This window comes from Erythrolamprus reginae, chromosome 10 (assembly GCF_031021105.1).
Source record: "Erythrolamprus reginae isolate rEryReg1 chromosome 10, rEryReg1.hap1, whole genome shotgun sequence".
In the NCBI taxonomy this organism is placed as follows: Eukaryota; Metazoa; Chordata; class Lepidosauria; order Squamata; family Dipsadidae; genus Erythrolamprus; species Erythrolamprus reginae.
The window spans coordinates 49,340,699-49,362,104 of record NC_091959.1 but is presented as its reverse complement, the minus strand read 5'-3'; the positions used below and the strand labels follow the sequence as shown (position 1 = coordinate 49,362,104).

Here is a 21,406-nt window from a genome sequence, read left to right as displayed (position 1 = left end):
AAAATTGAATTGAATTAAATAAAAGTACGATAGGCAGCCTTTAAATCAGTGCTCCTCAAACTTTTCAGGTTTGGGGACTTCAATTCCCAGAATTCTCCACCCAGCACTGGAATCGATGAAGGCCTCCAGGAGATAAAACCTGAATAACGGAGAAAAATCGCCTGGAATTGTAAGGTAGCGGTTGGCAGGTCGCATAGTAGGAGTGAACTACCTTTCCCAGAGTGCTCGGGGGCACGCCCGGTGACGTCAACGCGCCTGCTCTTCAGCGCCCAGGCCCCGGATATTGCCTCTTTTGCCTTCTGCCTGAGGTAAGGCTGGTGCGGCGGCGGCGCTGTCCTCCCGGGGCCCGGTCATCGCATCCACCGCCATCCGCCTGGGAGAACCACCTGGCCGGGCGTAGTCCGGGCGGGGAAGCTCCGGGGGCTTTGGGCGGGGGGGGCGTCGGGCTGCTCCTGCCGGGGCCGAGCCAAGGATGAGGCTGGCGGGGACCCCGAGAAGGCCGGCTGGCTCTCCCCGGGCTGCCGCTGGGCCTAGGCCCCGGGAAGCGAGGAGGGGGCGCCCGGGATTGGCCTGAGGGACCGATCCCGCAGCCTTGCAAGCGGCCTGGCAGTCTCGGGCCTCGGGGGGGCTTCTGAACCCCGGGCGGGAAAGCGGGGCTATCTCTGGGCTCCGAAACCTCCGTTAATCGCAATGCAGCTTTGCCTCCATTAAGGGACTAATAATGAATTGCAAGATTATTCTCGGCTCATTGACATGTACAATAGAAGAGACCCAGGCGTGGGCAAAGCTGGCTCTTCTAGGCCATGTGGACTTCAACTCCCAGGATTCCTGAGCCAATCCTGCTAGCTCAGGAATTCTGGGAGTTGAAGTCCACATTGAATAGAATAGAATTCTTTATTGGCCAAGAGTGATTGGACACACCAGGAATTTGTCTTGGGTGCAGATGCTCTCAGTGTGCATAAAAGAAAAGAGACATTTGTCAAGAATCACGTGGTACAACACTTAATGATTGTCATAGGGGTCAAATAAGCAATGAAGAAACAATATTAATAAAAATCTTAGGATACAAGCAACAAGTTACAGTCCTAAGTGGGAGGAAAAGGGTGATAGGAATGATGTGATAAAACTAGTAGTAATAGTAGTGCAGCCTTAGTAAGGAGTTTGACAGTGGTGAGGGAATTATTTGTTTAGCAGAGTGATGGTGTTTGGGGGAAAACTGTCCTTGGTGTGCAGGGCTCGGTAGCAACGTTTTGAGGGTGGGAGTTGAAACAGTTTATGTCCAGGATGCAAGTGGTCAGTCGATATTCATCGCCCTCTTTTGGACTCCTGCAGTCTACAGGTCCTCAATAGAAGGCCGGTTGGCAGCAATTGTTTTTCCTGAAGTTCACATGTCATAAAAGAGCCAACTTTGCCTTTCCTTGGACTAGCATAGTGATTAGAAGAGAATTGTGTGTGTATATATAGTTTCCTTCTCTTTTTCTTCTTTCTCTTCTTCCCTTTCCTCTTCTTTAACTCTTTTTTTACTTTTTATTTATGTGTTGTACTGTCCTCTCCATTTTATTCAATTAAGACATTATCTGTTATGATGGGGGTTTAATGCAAAAACTATATATATGTGTTTTTATATTCCTTGTTCTCAAATTTCTCCTGATTTGTACATATAGACACATGTATATTGCTCAAAAAAAATAAAGGGAACTCTCAAATAACACACTCTAGATCTGAATGAATGAAATATTCTCATGGAATACCTTGTTCTGTACAAAGTTGAATGTGCACAATTGACTGTCAAATTAGTGTTGCTTCCTAAGTGGACAGTTTGATTTCACAGACATTTGAGCAGTATATATTATGATGGTGTTCTTTCTTCAATGTAGAAATTTAAAAAAACAAATTCTTTTCTTTAAAAAATATCTTTATTATTTACATATAAAAAACATGTAAGCAAAATAGTCACATGCAAACACAAGTAAAATGGAGAGGAAAAGAAAGGAAGGAATTGAGGTCAAGGAGAAATGAAAGAGGAAAGAAGAGAAAGAAAAAGAGGAGAGAGAAACAAACCTGTTGATTATCATTACACAGCCTTTAAGTAGCATTACTGTATATTCTTTATTGGCCAAGTGTGATTGGGCACACAAGGAATTTGTCTTTGGTGCAGATGCTCTCAGCGTACATAAAATAAAATATGCATTTGTCAAGAATCATGTGGTACGACACTTAATTTATTATTTGGATTTGTATGCCGCCCCTCTCCGAAGACTCGGGGCGGCTCACAACAAGTGAAAAACAATCCAATGATGGTCATAGGGGTCAAATAAGCAGTGAAGAAGCAATATGAATAAAAATCTTAGGATATAAGCAACAAGTGACAGTCATACAGTCAACATGGGAGGAAATGGGTGAAAGGAATGATGAGAAAAACTAGTAGAATAGAAGTGCAGATTTAGTAGAAAGTCTGACAGTGTTGAGGGAATTATTTGTTTAGTAGAGTGATGGTAACTCGCTGGCCAAGAATTCCTTGATAAAGTGAATGTCTACCTTAAATTTAGTTTTCCTTCGGACTGCATGTTGGCAGGGGGAAAAAATATCCGTGTAGCTGTATGTAAAACTTTATGTATCTGGTGTAGCTGTGCAGATGTTTTGGGAGTGGAGAATTGGGCGGTGGGGTTACAGAGACGGAGAATCTGGAGCCTTCTGGGGCTTTTCTTGGGTTACAGGTTGCAAATGGATGTTCCTCTCTTTTTGTGTGTTAGATGGCAGGTGAGAAGAAACCCAGGAGGGTCCGGAAGGTCCATGCCAGCCGCAATCCGGTGCTGGCCCGAGGGATCGGGAGATATTCCCGGTCGGCCATGTATGCTCGGAAGGCCATGTACAAGCGAAAATATAATGCACCAGAGACAAAGGTAGGAGGAGAGGGGGCACTTTGCAACTCTTAGTGTCAAGGCTAGATAATTGGCACTATGGATTGTTATAAAACCATTTGGTGGACTACAATTCCCAGAATTCCCCAGCCTGCAATCTTCAAGCTGCTACAGTTGAGAAACACTGGGTTCATCTTCAAGCTCCAGCCACGAATTAGGTTTTCTTCATCATCTTTGACTCACCAAAGTCCAAGGCTGGGGTGTTGGTGGCTAAGGGACCTGGTGGGCCGGTCACTCCTTGCCTAGGCTATCCAGGGCTGGGACGGGGGAGTCAAATTGGAGAAGGGCTGAGGGGGTGTAATTTTGGTGTTTTTTTATTTCTCTCCTAGATAGAAAAGAAGAAGAAAGAGAAAGTGGCAGCCACTGTTACCAAGGCCGTTGGGGGGGATAAGAACGGAGGCACCCGGGTGGTCAAACTTCGCAAGATGGTAAGAGCTTGTGGTCCAATATATATATATATTTATTTTTTACTCTTCATATGTACATCAATACATATACCATAACATCTTACCAGATATTAACATGTATTTATACACTATTATCAAATAAACAAGCTTACATACATCATCCATTTGCTTTTCTTCCCCCCCATACCATATCATATCCCTCTCCTCTTTCTTTCTCCTCTCCCTTCTTTCTACTTACCTCGCCTTCCTCTAACTTCCGTTTCTCATCCTCTCCTCACTTCTGTCGTCTTCTTTCTCCTTCCTTATTCTTCTGTCCTCCCAACCTCAGGTTTGAAATCAATTTGGGTCCTGTCACTAGTGGTTCTTCCAAAATGAAGACTAGATCACCCACAAAAGCTTGCAATTTATACTCTTCTCTCTTAATTTTCATACTTTTTATATCTTTATTCTGCCTTATACACCCATTTAGTAGCTCTGGTGTCAAAATAAACAGTGGAGCTAGAGGACAGCCATGTCTTGTTCCTTTCATAATGTTCACCTTCTCGGTCATATCTCCATTCACCATTACCTTTGCTGATTGCTTATGATAGATTGCTTTATTTACGTTTATAAATCTCTCTCCAAAGTCCATATTCTAAAGTTGAATTATCATAAATTGCCAGTTCTCAATATCTGCTTGTGGCCAAAACTATATGGCCAAAAGAGCTGCTGTTGCCCTCTGCGTTCAAGAGGCTTCTTTGATTCCGAATCGGGTCCCGAATTCAGGCCTCCCTTCCTTCCTTCCTTGCAGCCCAGGTACTACCCCACGGAGGACGTTCCCCGCAAACTCCTGAGCCACGGCAAAAAACCGTTTTCCCTCCACAAGAGGCGGCTGCGGGCTTCGATTAGCCCAGGAACGGTGGTCATCCTCCTCACTGGCCGCCACAGGGGCAAGGTAATTGGGGGGGGGGGCTTTGGGGCTCCCTGGTTAGGGGCCTCCAGGAGACAGACAGGGATTCCGACAACTGACACTTCCGTCTCTGTCTTTGTGTTTCCAGCGGGTGGTTTTTTTGAAGCAGCTTGGAAGCGGGCTGTTGCTTGTGACAGGTAAGCACCGTTCACGTTTATTGCACGCCTGTGTGTCTTTTCTGTGATCCTTGTTAACGTTCCTTTATCATTTTATACCGTTACGCATGATTGATTGATTGATTGATTGATTGATTGGATTTATATGCTGCCCCTCTCCGAGGATATGTTTTTATAATGTGATATGAAAATAGCAGAAATAATCAAAGTAAAAGATTTGTTTCCTACAGAGAGGGGTGGCATACAAATCTAATAATAATAATAATAATAAAAGGTGGGGGAGTCCTTGGAGAGGGGCGGCATACAAATCTAATAAATTATTATTATTATCTGCACAAGTTTAATTTATTTTATTCGACTTCTATGCCGCCCAATCCCATAGGACTCAGTGGCTTACAACAATAAAAGACAATATAATAGTAAAAAAGGAAGTCGAACAATAGTAAATAAAAACCCCATGACCCTAACAACCCTTTTATATACCCTAGTCCAGTGTTTCCCAACTTTGGCAACTTGAAGATATCTGAACTTCAACTCCCAGAAGTCCCCAGTCAGCATTCGCTGGCTGGGGAATTCTGGGAGTTGAAGTCCAAACACTGCCCTAATCAATCTAAGAAAATACATACCAAACAAACATAATTTGGGCACGTCTGATGTTAACCTGTTGACAAAGCCAGGTTTTAACAGCTTTTCAAAAAGCCAGTAGAGTGGGAGAAGTGCGAATATCAGTGGGGGAGTTGGTTCCATAGAGCTGGGGCAACTACAGAAAAGGTCCCGCCAGCCTACATTGTTTAGTCAACGGGGCCTGGAGGAGGCCGATTCTGTGCGATCTAATAGGCCTCTGGGAGATTGGCAGGAGGCCTATTAGATCGTAAATAGGCCCTAAGCCAGGTAGGGCTCTATAGGTGATAACGAACCCCTATGAAGAAAGTTGGGATGAGTGTCTTCTGTCTGTCTGAGGTGGCATTATCTTGTCTTCTGCTTCCAGGGCCCTTGGCTATCAACCGCGTGCCTCTGCGCAGAGCTCACCAAAAGTTTGTCATCGCCACTTCGACGAAGGTTGATATCTCGGGGGTCAAAGTCCCAAAGCATCTCAGCGACGTTTACTTCAAGAAGAAGAAGCTGCGCAAGCCCAAGCATCAAGAGGGCGAAATCTTTGATACTGAGAAAGCGGTAGGTCTGTCTGAGAGCGCCTAGCCTTGAGTGGCCTTCTTCCGAGATTGCGTTCCGTGTAACTCCAAAGCCAACAAGGGGACGGGGATGGCAACGGGAGCCCCTCCTGCTTTATGAATCTGTAATAATTAATAATAATAATAATAATAATTTATTTTATTTTTATTTATTTGTTATTAATCAGATTTGTATGCCGCCCCTCTCCGCAGACTTGGGGCGGCTCACGGCAATAATACAATGTAAACAAATCTAATATTTAAGTTAATTTAAAACCCCAATTTAGAAACCAATCATACATACTAACATACCATGCATGAATTTTATAGGCCTAGGGGGAGGGAAAGTCAATTCCCCCATGCCTGACGACAGAGGTGGGTTTTAAGGAGCTTATGAAAGGCAAGGAGGGTGGGGGCAACTCTGATATCTGGGGGGAGCTGGTTCCAAAGGGTCAGGGCCGCCACAGAGAAGGCTCTTCCCCTGGGTCCCGCCAAACGACATTGTTTAGTTGACGGGACCCAGAGAAGGCCAACTCTGTGGGACCTAACCGGTCACTGGGATTCGTGCGGCAGAAGGCGGTCCCGGAGATATTCTGGTCCGGTGCCATGAAGGGCTTTATAGGTCATAACCAACACTTTGAATTGTGATCGGAAACTGATCGGCAACCAATGCAGACTGCGGAGTGTTGGTGTGACATGGGCGTATTTGGGAAAGCCCATGACTGCTCTCGCAGCTGCATTCTGCACGATCTGAAGTTTCTGAACACTCTTCAAAGGTAGCCCCATGTAGAGAGCGTTACAGTAGTCGAGCCTCAAGGTGATGAGGGCATGAGTGACTGTGAGCAGTGAGTCCCGGTACAAATAGGGCCGCAACTGGTGCACCAGGCGAACCTGGGCAAACGCCCCCCTCGCCATAGCTGAAAGATGTATCTCTAATGTGAGCTGTGGATTGAGATTATTAGATTTATATGTTGCCCCTCTCCGAAGAGTCGGAGCGGCTCACAACACCGATTAACAATGTGACAAATCCAATACTTAAAAACATCCAAAAACCCATATAATTAAAACCATACAACTCAGTCATACCATACATAAACTATATTACCCTGGGGATATCTCAATTACCCCATGCCTGGCGACATAGGTGGGTCTTCAGTAACATACAAAAGGCAAGGAGGGTGGGGGCGATTCTAATCTCCGGGGGGAGTTGATTCCAGAGGGCCGTGGCCACCACAGAGAAGGCTCTTCCCCTGACGACATTGTTTAGTCGACGGGACCTGGAGAAGGCCAACTCTGTGGGACCTTATTGGCCGCTGGGATTCTTGCGGCAGAAGATGGTTCCGTGGGTATTCTGGTCCGGTACCATGTAGGGCTTTATAGGTCATTACCAACACTTTGAATTGTGACCAGAAACTAATGAATCTGTAACCAGGTTTTCAAGAGCATTTCAGTACCTTTGCATTTAAGAAAACAGATGAAACAGAAACTTTCTCTATTGCATGTTTCTGTAGCAGGCATAAATGTCTGAAGTCGTATTTCCATCGTTTTTCCCTTTCAGAAATACGAGATCGCGGATCAGCGCAAGGCAGACCAGAAGACGGTGGACTCCCAGCTCCTGCCGGTCATCAAGAAGGTCCCTCAGCTACGGGGCTACCTGCGCTCTACTTTCTCTCTCTCCAACGGAGTTTATCCGCACAAATTGGTCTTCTAAACTGTCCGAAGAAAACACAGTAAAGGTTTTTTTGGGGGGAAATTACTAAAAGCTCTGCTGGTTTTATTTTCTAGTCTTATACGTTGGTGTGTGTCCATGCAAGCAGGAACTTTGATGGTTGAAAACGTTGAGGGGGCATTGGGCGAATGTGAGCTGTAGCTTTCTTGAGAGGGGATGAGAATTTGCCTTCACTCTTTTACCGGAGGTTCTTTCTCATCTCTCACTACTCCGCATTGGTTTGAAGCCAAATGTGCAGTGAAGGGCTGCAAAAAAAAAATTTAGTATCGCACTGGCCATGGCTTATTTTGTGGGTGTGGCTTGCTGGCCACGTGACCAGGTGGGAGTGGCTTGACCACCATGTGACTGGGTGGCTTAAAGGTCATGTGACTGGCTTAAAGGTGGTCGTTGATGCCACTCACGTCAAGGGTTAGGGTGCCTGGCTCTCCTTGCCTCAATTTCAGTAATTACTGAACATCCAAAATATACTCTTTAATTCTATGTATATCTGCCATGTGTGTACGTATATATTACACACAGGCACACAAAAATATACATGATCTATATAAGCGCTATGCGTAAGTACAGGCACGCACAGCTCTTCTAAAATGATACACATTCAACCTCATTTACTGCGCTAGGAAAAACAGGCCCAGAGCCCAGAAGGCAGGGAGGGGGGATTGGAATTTTGCTACCGGTTCTGCACACCTGACCGTACCTGTAGGAGCCCATCACTGCTACCCAGTTTAATTGATGGGAGAGAAGTCTGCAGGTGGCTGCCCCAGAGCTCATCCCTAAGCTTCACCAACGGCTGCCCTGCGTGGCCTTTGGTGCCAGTGGGGCAAAGCTAGAGCTGTGCTGAAGAACGGAGCCCAGCCCTTGTGGCATAATAACCGTGTGTCCATGTTCAACTGGCATGTTTGCTTAGTCAATAAGTGGTTTGCTTTGTTTTGTTTTCCCCTTTGGGTCAGGAGAGGGAGCTCGCGGGCAAGGCTTGAATCACAGCCTTCCAAAGGCACTCGGTTTTGGGCAACTGCGTTGGTTAAAAATTACACGGTTTGCGTCAATTACAAATTTTGTGGTTTGAGAGAAAAAAGCCATCGCACCACAAGCATTAAGAAGCATCTAATCCAGCTTTTTTTTCTTTACTGAAAGAGTAGATGCTTGGAACAAACTTCCAGCAGACGTGGTTGATAAATCCACAGTGACTGAATGTCAACATGCCTGGGATAAACATAGATCCATCCAAAGATAAAATACAGGAAAATAGTATAAGGGCAGACTAGATGGACAAGGGGGTCTTTTTCTGCCGTCAATCTTCTAGGTGTCCCCTTGACAGAAGTTGGGCCTAAATCTCGCTTTCTGGGCTCCAGTTGGCTAGATCTCTAGCTCAGTGTTTCCCAACCTTGGCACCTTGAAGATATCTGGACTTCAACTCCCAGAATTCTCCAGCCAACGAACGCTGGCTGGGGAATTCTGGGAGTTATAGTCCAGATATCTTCAAGGTGCCAAGGTTGGGAAACACTTCTCTAGCTCATTTCCTGTATCACACTAAGCTACTCTGCTTTTATTATGATTTACAAGGCTGTGTGAATGCTTAGTCAACAGGCCACCATTTAGAAGTGTGTGGGGCAGGACCAGCTCTAGTATAGCTATCACGGTTCGCACAGAAAAGGAATTTGGGGCTGATTACCCCTCCAGCTAGCTGTCAGTTTCAGAAAGCCTCAGGACCCTTTGAACCTGCTTCTTCTTTTATTCAAGCCATCTCTATAACCACCCATCTTATACCGAATTCTGGGCAGCTCCCCTTCTGGTCCTGCAGAGGGTGGAAGCCTTGCCAAGCAAGCTATTTGTGATTCCTTTTTTGTGGAAGTGTGATGAAAGGTTGTGAGGAGCGTGACCCACTTTGGGTTCCAGGTCAGGCAGGCAAAGTGAAGGCGGTCAGTTTGCTGGTTTAAAGCAGGCTGGGGTCAGGCAGAGGCCAAGGTTCCTGCTTGCTCAAATCCCTGGTCGGAATAAAATGGGTTACCATGAGGAGCATGGTTCAAACAGCTGCTTATTTAAGGATCGCAGTATGAATTTATTATTTATTAATTGGATAATTAAAAACCTAAAAGCTAAATGAAAAAAAAAAACATTCATTCAATACAAACCAAGCATAGTGGGCATTCAGTGACCAGAGGCTGAGATCTAATGACCCCAAATCTGGCGGCATAAAAAAGTTTTCAAATTCTTACGAAAGGCAAGGAGGGTTGAGGCAGTATGAATCTCCAGGAGGAACTGATTCCAGAGGGCCGGCCCCCCCACAAAGGAGGCCCTTCCCCTAGACCCTGCCAAGCGACTGCCTAGTTGACAGGACCTGGAGAAGGCCGACTCTGTGGGGCCCAACCAGTCTCTGGGTTCCATGCAGCAGAATTCGCTGTAACAATGCAAAAGTTACAACATGAGATGCTAAAATTAGCCATTCAGTCCTTACAGAAAAACCTGTAAAATTGGCCTCATGGTCACTTTTACAGGTTTAAAAGAAAACGACGGCCCCTGGCAAGCTGCCTCCTCAGACAGCAGAGCCTGTTTGGCTGCTTTGTGTGGAGGAGTGCTCAGCAAAACAATTTGGGAATGACAGGAAGTCACCTGTCAAGTGTCCTGGAGGCCGGTCGATGGTGAGAAAAGACACAATGAATTGGTGGTGCTAATTGCTCCCCTGGCATGAGGTTAGACGAGTAGGAAGAATGCGCCTGGTGTCAACAAAATTGACTCCGTCACACGCTAGTTTGTCAATGGAGATTCTCAGCCCTCCAGGTCAGGGTTGTCCCAAAGAGGCAACTGGACTTTCTGGTTTCTCTTGGAAGGAGCTTCTTCAGCCTCTTGAAAAAGCATCTTTGGGGTGGCAGTCTAGTGTTTTATTTGAAAAAAATGTCATTAATATCCAGGGCGGTGGAAAGCCATATTCTTTCCATTCATCTGGGGGCTCACTCTCACTTCCCCCTCGCTCCCAAAGCACAAACATTAGAGGAAAATGTACACCACCACCCCCAGGCCATTTAAAAATTTCTCTTTGATTAAACTGGAAGCGAGAAGCTTCATTAAAGCGTGTGAGATGTTCGGTAATTAATACAAGCGTTTTCATAGCGATCTCCAGCCACATCACCGCTGCGGAAATTTCATGTTCTACGTTAAAAGTAATGAACACTAATTGAAAATATATTGGTTCCTATATTTCGGAAATGATCCTGGAATGAAAAGTGGCTGGATTGGAGTAAAAGAGAGATGATTTATGGAAGGGTTGAGGGGGGGGGGGGTTGTATCCCCCAAAGAACTGGCCTAAATCAGACTCTTGGGAAGTATTTGTCATAACAACCAAGCTTCATTTATTGATTTGTTCTACAGGAAATCAAAGACATAGGGAACAAGGTTATTTAGTGCTTATTTATTTTTGAATTGAATTTATCTTTGAAATATATACAAAGAACGATATTTTTTTGGCTTAAAGGCCATAGAAATGCAGCATTTATCCCCACAGATAGGGTTTTGCCATATCTCACGTAGTGCTGGGCCTTTAAGCGTTTTCAGTCCAGGATGGAAAAAAAGATAACCCTTGATTCAGGATTCATGTGCTGCGTTGGCTGAACCCACTGATTAGCTAGACCACAACTTAAGGTCTTAGTGCAGTGTGGACCAATACAAAATAAATGGACATGATCCCTAAAACTAAAAATAAGGGGGAATTTACATATAATTTGGTTCCCATCATATAAAAAATTCATATTAGGTCTTTTTGTAAAAACCACCCATACATGTTTATTTTTATTTATTTATTTTTTATTTTATTTATTAGATTTGTATGCCGCCCCTCTCCGTAGACTCAGGGCGGCTCACAACAATAACAAGAACAATGTAAGAACAAATCTAATAATTTTAAAAAACACTAAAAACCCCATTATTAATAGCAGACATACACACAAACATACCATGTATAAACTGTATAGGCCCGGGGGAGATGTCTCAGTTCCCCCATGCCTGATGGCAGAGATGGGTCTTAAGAACTTTATTAAAGGCAAGGAGGGTGGGGACAGTTCAAATCTCCGGGGGGAGCTAGTTCCAGAGGGTCGGGCCTGCCACAGAGAAGGCTCTTCTGGGTCCCGCCAAACGACATTGTTTAGTCGACGGGACCCGGAGAAGGCCAACTCTGTGGGATCTAACCAGTCGCTGGGATTCGTGCGTTTATTTACTTAGGAAGTTCTTTGGATTTGGTGGGTCTCTTCCAAGGATGTGGGCCTATGAATGGAGGATGAGTCAATAGCTATTGCTGCAAACAGGTAGAATGGCAACAGAGCCAATTACTAGAATAAGGAGTCACACTCAAATTATGGTAGCCCAAAACATGATTCATGTGAATTTGTGAGATGCTTGAGATGAACAGATGTCCCTTTAAAAAAAAATCTCATAATCGGTGGTCTTGTCTTAATCAAACAGGATGGAATTATATGACCTTGGGGGGGCACTTGGGTGTTACCACAAAAGGCCAAACTTTTCAGAAGCCAAATAAGAGGCAGATACCAAAGGTTTTTCAAGCCAAGTTTTAGGGATGATTAAACCATTAAATGTGTTTTTAAATGAGTTACAGGTATTGCAAGAACATTAGATCAATTATGCTAACTTCTCACTGCTAAAACGCAAATTGTGGTAGTCCAGTTTGTGTGTTTCCTAGGTAGGACTAGTCAAGACCACAGGGTTGTGAACTACTGTACTTCCTAGACTGGTGTTACTAAATGTTGATGTGTTGTATCACCCTTTATGTTGAGATGAACTTTAGAGGGAGGTGATATCCTGTCATTTCAGTGTAATCAAGGGTAGAGTCATAGCTCAAAAGGGGGTGATGAGACCAGCCCTGCCCAATTTATCAACTGTCAGATCAGCCCCAAATGCACATCCCAGGAAGCATTAATTGATCTCATTATACAACGATATTTCATCCTACGTAAATGGGTGCTAATTTAGGGTAAATCTACATAGCTATCCACTAAGGATACAGTACAGGGATTCAAACTGCTAAAACGTGTGAGACTGAGCTAAAAATCAGAAGGGAAGCAAGCAGAAAGTGATTAAAAACAATTTAAATTGGAAAACAAATCCCTGGGTACCATTCTAAAGCAAAGAAAATGAATTTGTTTATTTATTTATTGGATTTGTATGCCGCCCCTCTCCGGAGACTCGGGGCGGCTAACAGCAACAATAAAACAGTGTACAATAGTAACTCAATACTAAAAACAATTAAAAACCCATTAATATAAAAACCAAACATACATACAGACATACCATGCATAAAATTGTAAAGGTCTAGGGGGAAAGAGTATCTCAGTTCCCCCATGCCTGGCAGCAGAGGTGGGTTTTAAGTAGCTTACGAAAGGCAAGGAGGGTGGGGGCAATTCTAATCTCTGGGGGGAGTTGGTTCCAGAGGGCCGGGGCCGCCACAGAGAAGGCTCTTCCCTTGGGTCCCGCCAAACGACATTGCTTAGTTGACGGGACCCAGAGAAGATCCACTCTGTGGGACCTAACTGGTCACTGGGATTCGTGCAGCAGAAGGCGGTCCCTGAGATATGTCTGCTGGGTGCAATATATGGTACAGTGTAAAGCAGGAATGTCCAACCTTGGCAACTTTAATACTTCTGGACTTCAAGTCCCAGTATTAGCCAGCCAGCATTATCTGCTCCCCTCCCCCTCATTTCCCACTCCCCCTCTGATAATAATGAACATTACAAGTAAAACAGTTCCAGACATGTAAATGGTTATTTTTCCTATGCTAATTAAGTAGCGTTAAATTTTATTTAAAAAAACAATTGGGTGGTGTGTTACACTCATGCAGCTGAATTTTATTTTAAGCACTGAAATAATGCACTGCACAGCTGACCAGATGTTCTCTTGTATGTTAAAACAACCCAATTCTCTCAGGAAAATTTGCATATTCCAATAGGCCCTGTTGGTTGTTTAAATTATTGTTTAATTATAAGATAAGTGTTGATTTAGTGGGAAGCCTCCATACTCATTATGCTATTTTGAACACGGCATTTTGATAGCCCCAGTGTTCCTTAAATAATACTTTGTGAGATAAAATTGCAAGATAAAGCTCACCAAGTTTACTCACTCTAGCTTCTGTAGCTAAGGCTTTGCTTGCTATCCCACCAGAACTCCCAGAAATAGCTGGTAAGGCATAGTTTTATTAAACATCCAAAATTATTTCCTCGATAATATCCTAAAGTAACACAAAATCTATTTAGGACATCTCTGGTTATTTAAAACAATTTCAGTGGCTTCTCTTCCAGATCTTTACTGTTAACAGATTCAAGAGAGATCCTGCCCTCGGGTAATTTATAACAGAATTTTTCAAAAGGCAGAATTCCCTATGTCTGCTTTCGATTCTCCTATTGATAATATCTTCCAGAAGTGGACAGCAACACCTTCATTTGAGCTGTCAGTTCGTTGCTTTACTTCAAACGATAGTTCCTGAACCTGCCTGTGTGGCTATTGCTATTGTTCACCACTGGGGCAAAAAATCCCTGATTAATCAGTTTGGACAATATCTGCTTTGACGTGCATGTGTCAGAGTTGAAAAAGACCACAGTGCTGGGTTGAACGAAGGATCTGCGGAGAGGGGCGGCATACAAATCTAAATAATAAATAAATAATAAATAAATCTGACCAGGTTGTTCCAATTTTGCATGCCTCTGACCTTGATAAAACACGGGTCCTCTGAAGACATGGCATGGCCATGAAAACGAAGAGGCCACGCCGTTCTCTTTGAAGCCTGGGTTCGTTTTCCAGTCTATCCTGCTGCAAATGAAGGTCTCAGATAAAATATCAGCTGGATATTATATGCAGTGCACAGCACATATCACCTTAAGCCAGGGCTAGGCAAAGTTGGCTCTTCTATGACATGTGGACTTCAGCTACCAGAATTCCTGAGCCAATCATGCTAGCTATGGAATTCTGGGAGTTGAAGTCCACATGTCATAGAAGAGCCATCTTTGCCTACCCCCTAGGTCACTAGAAGACCCCCAAGGTCCCTTCCAGCCCTAGGATTCTATGATCTTGGGCAGGGGGTTGGATTAGGCTAGGGCAGGGGTAGGCAAAGTTGGCCCTTCTAGGACAGGTGGACTTCAACTCCCAGAATTCCTGAGCTAGCATGACTGGCTCAGGAATTCTGGAGTTGAAGTCCACAAGTCATAGAAGAGCCAACCTTTGCTTAACTCTGGACTACGGGAACATCAATAATTCCTTCCACTGTAGTATCAGCAGTATTTTTTTCATTAAAATAAAAACACTGCTACATGCACACACACACGTACACAAATAATTTCATGGTTAGATTTTTAAAATCTTATTTTTCTAAATAAAAGAAGGTGGGGAATAGGCGCAACAGAGCTCTCTTCCCCACAACAACCCTGTGGGGTAGGCATGACTGGGAAGGGTGGAGTCACCCAGCTGCCTATCAAGCCTAAGGCGGGACATGTTTGGGGCCTGGTGCTTTCCTATTGGTTCACCTTAGTCCCTTTGAAGGCTTGTGGACTCCCAGAATTCCCCAGCCTGGAAACCCACGTGGTTGAGAAACGGAGAAGAACCAGCACCACTCGCTTGCCTTATCTCCCGCCCCCGTTAAGGCCTAGCGACAGAGCCGCCCGCCCTCACCTCTTTCCCGGCGGTGACAAACACACCTCTGAGGCGATCTGGGCAGAGGCGGGGTCCATGGCGGGTCCAGCCAATGAGCGGCGTCGAGATGGGGGGGAGGCAGTGGGCGGGGTGATGCACGCGTGTGTGCGTGCGCGCGCGCAAGCTCCGCGCACGGCCGCTGGCGGCGCGAGGCAGGTCTCTTGCCAGCTGTGACAAACACACCTCTGAGGCGATCCGGGCAGGGGCGGGTCCATGGCGGGTCCAGCCAATGAGCGGCGTCGGGAGGAGGTAGAGCAGTGGGCGGGGTAAGGCGAGGCGAGCGCGCGCTCTCCTCGGCCGCTGGCGGCGCGAGGCATGCCGGGCCACCCTCCTCCCGCTCCTCCTCCCCCCTCCTCGCTCGCGCGCCTCCAAGATGGCGCGCCGCCGTCAGCCGGGCGCGTGAGGAGGCCCCGCCTCCCGCTCCCGCCGGGCCCCGCCCTCTCCCCCTCCCCCTCCTCCTCCGCCCATCATGGCGGGGGGTTGAGGGCGCCGCCTCCGCCGCTCCGCCTCCCCCGCCCGCCGCCCGGCCTGCCCGCCGCCGGAGCATCCCCGCTTCTGCCCCTCAGCCGCCGCCGCCGCTGTCGCCGTCCCCGCCCGGCCTCCTGGATGGGCTCCCCGGCCGGCGCTTCGGGCTCCGCGGCCGCCGCCGCCGCCGACTCGGCGCAGTGGCTGTCGGTGAAGGAGGAGACCATCTTTCTCCACGACGGGCTGATCCGGGTCACCGACCTGGCCGAGCTGCCCAGCGAGATTGTCGGCGTAGCCGAGCCCGGAGACACCGAGCTGGAGGTGAGGGAGGGGGGGAGGGGGGGCTCGGACAATGGCGGCTGAGGGAGGGGGGGGGGGCTCGCCGGGCCTTCTTTACCTCAGGGGAGTCAGGGCGGGCGCCCCCCCTCCGCCCGGCCCTGTCCTGAGGTGGAGGGAAAAGATGGGGGGGGATTAATAAGGGGACAGGCTCAAAGGGGGGGAGCTGGGCCTTGGTTTGCCCCCCAAGGGAATGGGAGCCCCACTGAGGGAAAGAAGGGAGGAAGAATTTGAGATGGAAGGAAGGTAGAGAGGGGAGGGAAGGAAGATGGAAGGTGGGAGGAAGGAAAGAAAGAAAGAGATGGGAAGGAAGGAAGAATTTGAGATGGAAGGAAGGCAGACAGGTGAGAGAAGGAAGGAGAAAGATGGAAGGTGAGAGATATGAGGAAGGAAAGAAAGAGGGAAAGTGAGGGAAGGAAGGAAGGAGAGATGAGAGAAGGAAAGAAGGAAGGATTTGAGGTAGAGAGGTGAGAGGGAGGAAAGAGAGAAAGAGATGGAAAGCCAGGGAAGGAACCATTAGGGAAGGAAGGTAGGTAGCGAGGGATGGAAGGAAGAATCTGAGATGGAAGGAAGGTAGAGAGCTGAAGGAAGGAAGGAGAAAGATGGAAGGTGAGAGGAAGGAAAGAAAGATGGAAAGCCAGGCAAGAAAGGATGAGAGAAGATAGGTAGGTAGGGGAGGGATGGAAGGTAGGAAGGAGAGATGAAGGAAGGAAGAATTTGAGATGGAAGGAAAGTAAGTAGGTGATGGAAGGAAGGAGAAAGGTGGAAGGGAGGAAAGAAAGAAAGAGATGGAAAGCCAGGCAAGGAAGAATTACAGAAGGAAGGGAGGTAGGTGAGGGATGGAAGGGAGGATATTCTCACACACAACACCTGTTTATGTGACTGAGAGGCCCCTGGCTCAGGAATTGAATGAGTGAGGCTGTGAACATGGGGGACCGACCCACTGGAAATGGTGGATCATCAAAGCCTGTTCTGGAAGGATGGTTGGGCCCAAGGAAGGGATGGGAAGACCGGGGAAAGGATGGAGGGTAGCCAAGGAAGACAGCGAAGGAAGGAGAACTGGGGAGAACGGGAGGAAGGTCAAGAGGAGACAGGTTGGAGGGCATCCCAGCCAAGGGCAGAAGATGGGAGAAGCTGCCCTTGGAGAGATACCTGGCCGTCCCAGGTGAGGAGAAACAGGTGTGGGGGAAGAGGAGGCAGGAGGAGAAGCCTGGTGCTGAGAGATGGGAAAGGGGCCTGAGGCCTGCTTGGTCTGGGAGGCAAAAAGAGAGGCCCTGCTGTCTTCCGGGGCATCCCAGCAGGATGGAGATGCCCAACCAAGGGCAGGAAGGAGCATGTAAACACCGGGCCAGGGCAGGCTGCATCCCCGTTGCTCCACAGGCTGCCTGTCACAAAGGTGATTCAGCAATAAGGAAGCGGCTGAGGCCCGAGGGTGGGCTGCTCTCTGTTTCTACCAGGGGGGGATCCCTTTCCCCCCAACCCAGTTTGAACGGCCTGCCTTGCGCTGCGGTTTATCCTGGTTTTTTTATTTATTGGGTTTCTCCAACGGACTGCCCGGAGCCCAGGCAGAGGGGGACTGTGATGCTTGGCAACCAAGGCTTCTCTCCCCCCCCCCCTTTAAAAAATAGGAGCAGCCAAACCCTTGGCTTTCCTGGTGTGCCTCCCTCCGCCCTCCTCCCCAGCCGGGTGGCTCTCGGTGACACAGGTCCTTTGTCAGACGCTGGGCGGTGTGAACCAAACGGGGGACGGTTCAGCAGGCACCGCATTGGAGGCTTATGCTCGGCTACTGGCGCTGGTGCCGGGAGCGTGAAGGGATGCTATTGTGTTTGCCGGGAAGGAGCCTGGGGCTGCCGTCAACTCCCCTCGGCTTCGTGGGGGCAAGGAAAGGGGTCTTTTCCAACGGGTGGATATGCTACTAGCCCTCATGTCACGAGCCTTTTGTTGAAATAAATGCTGATGGTCCCTTTTTCCTTGTTTTTGTTCTGATCTGTCAAAGAGCGTGGCATGGTTTGTGGGTCTTGTGGTCCAGAAGGCCGTGTGGTTCTTGTTTGGAGTTGTGTGGTTGTGTGGGGGGTTTTCCCCCCCTTTGCATCAATATAGTTTGCATCCAGAAATAGAATCGAGCCCATTAGTTCTGCAAGCCTGCTTTAAATGATGATTAATCACATGACAGCCCAGTGCGGTAATTGCTGGGGGAGCGTGCCGTAGTTGCAAGGTAAATTGTACAATCTCTACAATTGTTTAGGAAACGTGTTGCGGGATGGAAGCTGGTGATGTGGATGTTTCGGGGGTCCCTGAAATGTAAATAGCAATTCGTGAGCCTTTGCTTTCCCTCAGCTCTCCCCAAACGAGGGTCAACATATAAATTGGGGTACAAAGGCCAGCAGAGCCCACAAGGCCCCAGTGGCTGGGCAGGAAACAGGTGCAGTCCCAGACCTCTCGGGTGGAAGAGCTACAGCTGGTTGCTTCCCTTAATATTTGCACAGTTTCCTTATTTGTTAATAGTCCTTATGTGCCCCTTCACACTGCTCTAAAGCCCACTCTGAGCGGTTTACAAAGTCAACTGTAATCTGGGTCATCATTTTACTAACCTCTCAGAAGAATGGAAGGCTGAGTCAACTTTCAGCTGGTCAGGACCGAACTTATTAAATTCCCACACTGTCCATCTCACCTCCTCATCATATCTTGCAATGATGAATTCCGCAGATTAATTTGGCCTTAGTGTGAAGGAGGTTTCTTTTGTCTCCGCTCTTTTTTTCCTCAGTGGCTCCACTGAGTGGCCCCCTGCTAATAGCGATGGGGAAGAAAGCAGCCCCCAGCCCTCCTTTCTCCACCTGGGGCGTCACTCCCTTTCTTACCTTCCTGCATTTTGTTCTCGTCCATCTCAGATGTTCCAGCTTTTCTTTAAACTCTTGATAGTTTTTGTTGTCCTTGTCTGCACTCCCCCCCACCCCCCCAAGTTCTTGAAATCCTTGTCAAATGTCATGGCTGAAACCGAGCCTAGGAGTCCATCGATGGCTGCGCTCTATAGATCCGCAGTAAGAGCTTTTCAACTGCACCGTCAGCTGTGCGGAGATGATGTCTTATTGCAATTCTTCTGGGATGGGCTTCCCAGTTTATTCTGCCAGCCTGGGGGTTTCCTAGTGGTCTCCCATCCTGGTGCTCACCATCTCTGACCTCTTCCCTGCTTTTCAAGGCAGAACCCTTTGACTCCAGAGGGTTTATTTTTAAAAAATAAACAATAACAACAAGTCAGCAGACAAATAATATTCCACAGGAGAAGAATGAGGCCTGAGCCTCATTGTTCTCTTGGGATCAAATCCATGGAAGCATCCGGGCCTCGTCCTCAGAACCCCTTGTCCCTACGTTGGCAACTTTTTAAGATGCCCGGGAATTCTGGGCGCGGGTGTCCATTCAATTTAGATTTATTGCCGGTGTTTCTTTCCTTGCACGAAATCCTTACGAAAAAGCAGAAGCTGCCCCTGTGAAATTTTGCACGGCCTGAGTTGTAGGACGCCCTGGTGAATTTGCAATGCTGGAAAACCCAAATGGATTTTTAAAAACCCACTGTGGGTTCGGACCCCGTTAAAACCAATGTTTGCAGCGTTTAGCTAACTACGTTTGTCAGCTTGTATTTATTTGGATAATTGGCCTTGAAATCCTTTCTCCGTAATCGTGTTCCTTGCTCCTTGCTGTTAAACTTGCTCAAAAAACAAAGCCCTGGTTTTCTATGTCATCTCACGACACCTGCAAGCCATATGAAGCAACCAAGAAAAGGTCGTAAATTCATAAATACCTGATACCGATCAGTAAAGCGAATTGTAACACTCTCCGAAATTTTACATCCATCTGGATAGCAGTTTTGCTTTAGTCAGTTTTGTGTGGGTGTGTGTGTGAGAGAGAGAGAGAGAGAGACTTGCATGCCCTTGCAAGATGGGGTTAAATAAGGGAATCGATAGTACAGTATTTCTTCCCCCACTTAAAAGCTCAGGCTTTTAAGCAGTTATTGGCAGGGACGAAACTCCTAAGTTCAGAAGTGAATCAAGCTTTGTGTTGGATTTTACAAGGGGAAAATAGCTTGGATATTGGTTCCTGTTGGCTGTTCTGGAAAAATCAGTATTTTCTCAAGCGTGGCCACTTTTAAGGGGCGGGAGACTTCAACTCCCAGAATTCCCCAGAATTCCAATTCCGGAAGTGGAAGTCTACCCGTCTTAAAAGTGGCCATGGTTAAGAGACCCTGTTCTACAGCCCTTTTGAATGACGAATGTGGAGCCCTTCCTCTCCTGCATGGCTTGGGGCTTCACCCAGTGAAGCAGGGGGTCCCCACCTGAAAGTCGCCTGCTTTAAGAGTTCCTGATTCTGCCCGTGTGGCTATTGCTATTGTTCATCATTGGGAGCAAAACAATAATAATCCCCGATTAATCAGTTTGGACAATTACCTGCTTTGAGATGCATGTGTCAGAGTTGGAAAAGACGACAGTGCTGGGTTGAACCAAGGGTCTGACCAGGTTGCTCTGGTTTTGCAGGCCTCTGACCTTGATAACACCTGGGTCCTCTGAAGACATGGTGTGTTCCACAGGGGTGAAAAAGGCAAAGTTCCCCCTGGTGTTTCTACGTTTTTATGTGTTAGAAAGTAAAGCTTCTATTCTGGCGCCTTGGAACGTATTTTTACAGTCCAACCAATCAGGCGTTTGCAGTGGGGCGTCCCTCTGACCTGCCAATCAGCTTCAAGCTCCGTTGGGAGAATTGGTGCTAGACTTATGGTTGGGGGTCACCACAACAGGAGAAAGGTTGAGAACTGCTGCATGGAAGGGATGGGGGGGAAGCCGCCGGAGGGTGGCGTGTTCTGGCTGAGCCTGAGGGTCTCCTTCCTGTGCCCCTCCAGATCTTAACCTTCGAGACCAAGAACCCCACGGAGCTGTCGGAACGCTTGCGCACCATCTGCGGCAACCAGAGCAACGCCTACGCCCGCCTGCTGGAGTACCGCCTGAACGCGCTGCGGGGCCTGTGGAACGCCCAGCGCCAGCTGGCCTTGGAGGAGCAGCACGAGCGGGAGAGCTCGGGCGATGAGGAGGCCCTGGCTCTGCTCAAGCGGCAGGGCCTCCTCCAGCCCTCGGAGCAGGCCCCCTTCACCTCCCGCATGGGCCTGCTGCTGGTCTTCCCGCTGATCGAGTCCCAGAGCCGGACGGACCCCGCCCTGGGCAACGTCACCGCCGAGGTGCTCCTGACCTGCCTGCGGGACTGCCAGCCCCTCAGCCTCAGCAAGGAGCCCAGCGACTGTCTGAACGGCATCGAGGCCTTGCTCTGCTCCTGGCTGGAGGAGGCCTCACCCGGCGGGCAGCACATCCCCCACCGGCAGAAGGAGAACGCGGCGGCCGCCCTGGTGGCCTTGGCTTGCACCAGGTAGAGGGAGGAGGGGAGGGGGCGTCTTCTGGGCTCCTTCCTGGCTCTCCCAGCCCTGGCAAGGCTAAGAGAAGCCCACTCCCCTCACCTTTGGGGACACAGATATTATACACTGCTCAAAAAAAATAAATGAGTGAGCCGTGGTGGCGCAGCAGGTAGAGTGCTGTACTGCAGGCCACTGAAGCTGACTTGTAGATCTGAAGGTCAGCAGTTCAAATCTCATCACCG

General features: G+C 47.9%; 2 protein-coding genes and 1 long non-coding RNA gene across 7 annotated transcripts in view; 2 read left to right on the top strand and 1 right to left on the bottom strand.

The window, feature by feature from the left end:
• The first annotated feature begins 242 nt into the window (after positions 1-242).
• Positions 243-7,324, top strand: RPL6 (ribosomal protein L6). Its single transcript, XM_070763323.1, has 7 exons — positions 243-308; positions 2,754-2,903; positions 3,251-3,349; positions 4,119-4,262; positions 4,366-4,414; positions 5,382-5,566; positions 7,121-7,324. Exons 2-7 carry the CDS (start codon positions 2,754-2,756, stop codon positions 7,271-7,273), a joined length of 780 nt encoding a protein of 259 aa, XP_070619424.1. The 5' UTR covers positions 243-308; the 3' UTR covers positions 7,274-7,324.
• On the bottom strand, positions 1,898-15,161 carry LOC139173460 (uncharacterized). The gene is made up of 2 exons (XR_011560037.1): positions 14,980-15,161; positions 1,898-5,685 (listed from the first exon to the last, which is right to left on the bottom strand). It is a non-coding gene; the product is annotated as an uncharacterized lncRNA (long non-coding RNA).
• Positions 15,162-15,530: 369 nt separating this feature from the next.
• HECTD4 (HECT domain E3 ubiquitin protein ligase 4) overlaps positions 15,531-21,406 on the top strand; it is an 89,232-nt gene continuing 83,356 nt past the window's right edge. For 3 of the 5 annotated variants that reach the window (XM_070763314.1, XM_070763312.1, XM_070763309.1), the window contains exons 1-2: positions 15,532-15,760; positions 20,661-21,178. In XM_070763314.1, coding sequence (XP_070619415.1) covers positions 15,581-15,760; positions 20,661-21,178 — 698 coding nt within the window. In that variant the 5' untranslated portion in view covers positions 15,532-15,580. Of the gene's footprint in view, positions 15,761-20,660; positions 21,179-21,406 lie in introns of all 5 variants that reach the window. The other 2 variants (XM_070763311.1, XM_070763310.1) reach the window with 1 other exon arrangement.